The sequence below is a fragment of the Hevea brasiliensis genome, unplaced genomic scaffold, assembly GCF_030052815.1.
Source record: "Hevea brasiliensis isolate MT/VB/25A 57/8 unplaced genomic scaffold, ASM3005281v1 Scaf1, whole genome shotgun sequence".
NCBI lineage: Eukaryota > Viridiplantae > Streptophyta > Magnoliopsida > Malpighiales > Euphorbiaceae > Hevea > Hevea brasiliensis.
In genome coordinates, this window is record NW_026614585.1 from 8,266,312 (window position 1) to 8,273,503 (window position 7,192).

The 7,192-nt window shown below is 25.8% G+C and overlaps 1 protein-coding gene across 1 annotated transcript; it reads right to left on the bottom strand.

The window, feature by feature from the left end:
* Positions 1–554: 554 nt before the first annotated feature.
* On the bottom strand, positions 555–1,895 carry LOC110659187 (BURP domain-containing protein BNM2C). Its single transcript, XM_021817050.2, has 2 exons — positions 1,739–1,895; positions 555–1,610 (listed from the first exon to the last, which is right to left on the bottom strand). The coding sequence occupies exons 1-2, from the start codon at positions 1,844–1,846 to the stop codon at positions 687–689; spliced, it is 1,032 nt and encodes a 343-aa protein (XP_021672742.2). The 5' UTR covers positions 1,847–1,895; the 3' UTR covers positions 555–686.
* Between the last annotated feature and the right edge of the window lie 5,297 nt (positions 1,896–7,192).

A 7,192-nucleotide genomic window follows, 5' to 3' on the forward strand; every position in this document is an offset into this window, starting at 1 on the left:
CAAAATTATAATATTCATAATTATCAAGCAGTTTTTACTTTTTTAAAAATTTAACAACTGAAATTATTTACATTTCTAGCTCTTATTAGCTTGTTATTTTATGTAAACTACTTAAATGGAATCACCACTTTATAATAAAATTTCTCATATAACACACTCTTTGAGCATTTAGTTGTAAGATTCACTTAAATCTAATTTTTCAAAGATAAGGTATGAGATGGGACGATTTGAAAGTTGGGACGCTAAAAGGCTTTTTAGTAAATTTTATGTATTCAGTCTATATTTAATATCATTGGCAATTCACGTTCACTAAGAGGGATAATTTTGTTTGAGCTATTTTACAAGGGAAAGCAACTTCAGATCCTAATAGAATTGAAATTTTAAATTACCATGTAAAATAGAAATTTATTAGGAGTAGTCTTGCATTTAGTAAAGGATTTCAATAAAGATTGTGATTCTTCTTATATAAATATGGTACTGTGGCCTGGAGGTATGCAAAATTTTCCGATTTCGGTGATTGCTCGTCTCAGTTATACCAGTTGTCAGTATGCATATTATATCCAAGTACCATGTTTTATTAACAAATTGGTGTAAATTATTTATTTTTGTACATGATGATCACCAATTAACATGCTTACAAGACAAAACACAAGTAGAAAAAACAAAAGTAACTACTTAAATTGGAACTAAGATACATATGCTATAGTAGGAGAGTGAACCCAAACAAGATGACCTGCAGGCAGGAAATGGCAAAAAGGAGAGCCAGGCTTGACAGGAAGCAAGCGAAAAGCAATAAGATCAGGGCCCATCCGTGAAGTGTCCATATGGCAAACAGCAATCGCTTCCACTTGATCTCCATTTTCACCAGCTAGAGATATCTTGAATACCTTTGCAAGTTGATCATCAAAATGGCAATAGAAAGAACGATACATAGGATGACAAAATACCTTACCAGAACCTCCAATCTCCTGCAGATTTTCTGTGATAATATAGTCTTGTAATAAGGCAGTTGATAATGAAGGGTAGTGGGTGGTTTCAATCACTTTAAATCCCCCCTCCGATTTGAAAGCCAAACGAATGTAATCAAGCATTGATTTCAGGGACGTAGAGCAAAATGTTGTCAGGTCTTGATCATCAGTAGGTGTAAGTTTGCATACTTGCTGTGGATTTTTCTGAGTGGAAGAATCAGCAATTTTTTTGGCCATGAAAGGAGGGAAAGTAGAAGAGTAATCATCAATGGGGAAGTAGATGGGCATGATCTTTCCACGATATAAACTGTTTAGAGTGAACAGACCTAAATATGAAGCCTCTATATAATCAATCACGAAATTTTCACATTTTGATACTGTCTTCGCTGATGAATCTTCTGTTGATCCTGGCGGATGGCGCCATGCAGGTATTTTTCCTATAATTTCATTCAAAAACTTGTAATATAATTGGAGAGAATTGTTCTTTATCACTTCATTCGTATTTCTTTGGATCTGGGAAAGGAATTTCTGATGGGAAAATTTCTCCATATTCATTCTCGTTGTCTGTAAAGAATAAGCTTCTGAAAATTTCTTTTTCTCCAATTCTTGATCAGTAATTTCATCCCTGCTGCCATGCGCGCACTGCATACAGTACATACAAGTAAATTGATTAATTAATTAATTAATCAAATATATATATATATATATATATATACAGAAATTAATGTTCAAGAATCATTGGAAAATCTCTTAATTGAAAATAAAATTACCATGAAAAACAAAAGGTTAAAGAAAAGGATGCAATATGCGAACCGTTGAACCATCTTTCTCCGTGGCTCGTCTATATCTTTGTCGACTTGAAAATCTGGTTTGTTCATCCAGCCTTAAATAAGCATGGAAAAAAGCTTTATTCAGCTATAATTATCAATTTGTGGGACCTGCACATAATTATTGATAAGCAAGTGGGATATTTTAATTCATAAAAATCATTCAATATCTAAAATATTTAAAATAATAATACAAAAATAAAACTCTATATCAACCACTAATTATAGAAAGTGTAGCCTCTCTCCAATTTAGCTCCCTTTCTAAATTCTCTCCCTATTCTCTTCTTTTACTTTGAATTCTTTGGGATGGTTACCCATAAGTATTTTTATTAGTATTTGTCCCTTCACTTTTTCCTTTTTGTATTTTTTTTATATATTTATTTTATATTTTTTTCAATAATCTCCAGATTTTTTTAACAAATCTATATTTATCCTTAGATTATTTGAATTTTGTCTCCTCTTTTGAAAGAATTTGTAGTCTTCTCTTTTGTTAGGATTTGATATTTCTTTCATTGCGAGAATGTGTTGTTTCCCATGTTGTGAGGATTTTTTTTTATATATATCATAGAGTTGATGAGTGTATTATTATTTGGATAGGAATGCAATAATAACAAATATATATATTTCTTCTTCATAAGAATATTAAAAGTGTGATGATTTTTAGATTGAATTCGTAGAAAGAACGTGCAATTGAATAAATAGATTACCATCAAGCAAAGCGTACTTCCCATTAAATAGCTAATTTAAATGCTCTTTCAACATAATTAAGTCCTTCAAATCTAGATAATTGCTTTTATATTTTGTATAAATTATTTATTTTAAATTTTCTTATATAAAATTGTAGTAGTATAGAATTTTGTACTTTAAAATTGTATTATGTATTCATTTAATAAAAGCTATATTTAGCTTGGTTCCAAAATCATATATGGCATGATTATCTCTTTGCAATTTTTTTGGCAATTTTTTAAGGCTTATTGGCCGAAAAAATTCAAACTTTTGCGGTACTTATTTACTTTATTCAAATATTTTAATTTTGGACTATTAAACCTAAAATGGGGATTTTGTCTCTTGTCATTTGGATATCAGATGGTTTGACATGTTATAATTTTTATTTATCTTTTAATGTGATTTATCTCTCTCTACTTTCCTATTATCAACAGCCGTGTAAAGAGCAGGAAAAAACATGATAATGACATTTCAACCAAAACTAATCAATTTGTGTTTGCTTTAAACTAAGCCATGGAGGATTTAGGACCTTTTCCTTTGAGATTAGCCAACACTGAGAATAGTCATGGAATATGGTGTTGGCATTTCAATAGTTAACCATGCTCAGTGATCCTCAGAGCTTCCATTCTTGTCCAAGGGGGGGAAGGGAAGGAGTAGAAGTGACAAAAGCAGAGAGTAGTCAGACCCGTTAGGCGAACCATTTTTTCCCATGTTAATCTTAAGCTTCACTAATAGAATGGAACATGATGCTTTCTTCTTGCACACCGATCATGCGAAAACGCATACCATTCCGTGAAACCAATGGCTTGACTATAGTTATCCTGAAGCAGAAATAATAAAAAGAGAGGAAAACCAATAATTTACAAGCTACTCTTAAAAGAACAGAATCGAAATATAAGGGTAAATTGCACCAACTATCAACCATCTCTTAATTTATATGGTTATTTTGTTTTAATCATCCAACTTCGATTTATTAAAATAAAATCTCTTAACTTAAAGTTTTTTCTTTTAAAAGAGTTCTTTTTTTTTCTTATTTTTATGATTAAAGTTATCAATAATTATTATCAGTAAAATTATTTTATTTTAAATAACTTTATCAATAAAATTATTAACTATATATGTTATTTATTATTAATTAAAGTTAATTTGTAACAATATGGAAAAAATAATAATAATATAATAATAAATTTTAAATTTGAAAATAATATTTTATTAATAAATGATATTTTATCAATATTTTAATTTTTATATAAAAAATAAAAATAATAAATTATAAATTTATTTTGATTAAATATTAATTTAATATTAATTAAAAAAATAAAATAAATCTAAGAATTGCTATTGTAAATTAAATAAACTTTTTCCTAAAATAAAATCAAAATTAAAAAATTTTATTTTAATACATTAAAAGTAAATAATTAAAATAAAATAACTACTTAAATTAAGAGACACTCAGTACAACTTATCCCAAAACACAAATATAATTAGTGATATAAGATAACACGTAAATCCACCAATATTCTTTGTTTTCACTAAAACTTTCTTTTTTTACACCAAAGGACCATCGATATTCTGCAAAGGCCTTGGAGGTGTAAAAGAGAGACAACTCGCATTACAAAATTTAAAAATTGTTACATGTTAAGTCACCAATCATCCTAATTAGCAAAAGTTAAAATCTCAATTTTAATTTTGATAATTGAGTAAACTTTTTTTTATTATAAAAATTTTGATTTAATTATTCAAAATTAAAATATTTAAATAAAATGAATCATCAATGTAAATATTAAATTATTTTGGCTAACAAGCTTTTTTTAATGATATTGTATCTTTCTAAATAATTTTCGTTACAATTGATCTCCACATATTAACTAATAATAAAATTTATTTATAGTATATAATAATAATTAAAAATATATTACTTACTTAACAGATATGAAAAATGCTTAACACTCTTAAAATATTACGATACTCATTTACAGTGTAATTCTTTCATTACACTAACTTTGTGGTTTTAACAAATTGATATTTACAGTGTTATCTCGGTCCTGTCCTGTCCGTAGTGTTGAATTGGCTTAACCAATTCATTGCATGGAATATTATTGAAATATTATTAATTATACTATAAGATTTTTGTCGGACTAGTTGCTTGCTGCATGCCACTGAATTCATTGCATCAATACGGGATCTTGTTTGAGAAATGAGCATCATCAATAATTATATACAATATAAATAGACTCCCTAGCTAGACGCTTTCAAACAAAAGCTCACATAAATTATAAGGAAAAAAAAAAACCTTAATAAAATGAAGACAAATACGAATCACAAAAGTAAAAGAATTGATTTGGAAATTAAAAAATTAATTCAAATTTTCTATAATTATATTATTTTTTATTTTTTAAAATAAAATTTTTTATTTAAAAATTAAAATTTTTATAAGAATTTAATTTAATTAATTATTTTTTTATAATTTTTATGTTTGAATTGAAAAAAAAATTCAATTCAATTGAATAATAACAAAATTTCAAATTTAAATAAAAAATTGCATCTATTGGGAGAAAGAAATGAAAACAAGAAGATAAGATTATCCGCTTTATTGGATCCATCAGATTGATGAGGAAGGAGCTTATGGTCGGGGAAATAGTCTAAAAAACACCAAAGAAAATATATAACTGTTTTGAGGAATAGAAATAAAAAAGAGAGGCGGCTAATTTAAAAAAAAAAAAAAAAGGAGGCGGCTAGCTGCCTCGAAAAAATTGTCCGTAGGACCAGGGCTAGTTAATTATTGATGGCCGATCCCAAATAATTGAGATATTTTTTAAGGGGTCAATTTATTATATTATCGTGTGGCTTGGACGAGATGAATGAGTAACAGCTACTAATTTTTAATACAAGGCAGAAAATAAAAATACAATTCACATATGAGAAAAAAAAAAAAAAATCGATTTGGGACACTAGAGTGTTTACAAAAAAGAGAAATGTTCATGGGCACGAGTAAAATCTTTTTTATTTAAAAAAAAAGTAAAAACATTTTTATTTAAAAAAAATAATTAATAAATTTTAATTTAATAATATTAGATTATAAATATTCTCCCTCTTTTGCATTCTTCCTTTTGTGAACTCTTTGGGTGGCTATTGCTATTTTCATCAGTAATTATTTTTTTTTCTCTTTTTTTATTTATTTTTTTAATAATTTTTAAATTTATATTATTTTAAAATAAATATATATTTATCTTTAATTTATTTTTATTGATATATCTGAGTTTTGTATTCTCATTTAAAAGGATTTGTTATCTCATTTTCAGTAAAGATTTGATATTTCCTTATTTACGATAATTTATTATTTCCTCTATTTTAAGGATTTATTTTTTTTTATTTTTCTATCACTGAATTGTTAGACATTTTGCTTTGTTATTTAGATAAGAATGTAATGATAAAAAATAAAAATTTTCTTTTCATGAATATATTAATATTTAATAGTTTTCAGACTAGGTTTGTAGAAAAATTGTGGAGTCAAATAATGGTCTATTACCACTAAGTCAAGCGTGATTCTTACTAAATGTCTATGTCTATATCAAATGCTCTATCAATATAATCAGTTTTTTCAAATCAAGATAATTACCATTATATTTTGTATAAGTAGTTTATCTTAAATTTTCAAGAAATTACTATTTAATTCATATATTTTAATAAATTTAACTATTTGCACTTTGTTCATGTATTTTAAAAAATATACAATTTAATCCTTGTATTTATTGACGATAAACTGTTTAGTCATTTCGCTAATTTTTTCATTAGTCATTAGATTTTAATACTAGTCAAACTACTATTTAGTCCCTTTATTTTAATAAATCTAATTAATTGATTCCCATATTTTAAAACACAATATATAGTATCTATAATTTGGTTTTATTATCTCTTTAATCTTTCTAGTTATTTTGTCACTTAAACTGTCTTGACCCTATCTCCCTTATTTCTCTCTCATCATATTTCTTTCCCTCTACACTCACATCTTTCTCCTCTCATATTCTCTATATTTTTCATCTTTTAATAAAAAATAGTACAAGTTCTGTAAATAAAAAGGTAATATGTTCCCCTAAATCTCCATGTAATCAAGGCAATAATTCGAGAAAATTGTTTTCTAATAGAGAAAATTCAAAAATGATGCCCAAAAAATTGAATGAAAGTACTTAAATAATTTTTAAAAAATGCATATTCATATTTAGTTTCCATACAACAAAATTTAAATTTTCATCAAGGAATATATTTTTCAAAATCTTGTGTTTTTTAAAATATAAGTACGAACTAATTAGTTTCATTAAAATAGAGAAACTAAATAGTAGTATTTTTTTAAAATATAAAGACTAATTAATTAGTTTCACTAAAATAAAGAGATTAAATAGTAGTTTGACTGGTAATAAAATTTGTTAACTAATGGAAAAATTGATGAAGGACTAAATAATCTAACAGAAGCAAAATATAAAGATTAAATAATATATTTTTCAAAATAATATGACTAAGTAGTTAGTTTTGTTAAAATATAAATATTAAATAGTAAATTTTCCTAAATTTTCTTATGTAAAATTGTAGTATTATGAAATTTTGTATTTCAAATTTCCATTCTGTCTTCATTTAATAAAAGTTTTATTTTTTATTTTCTAAAAAAAAAATCTT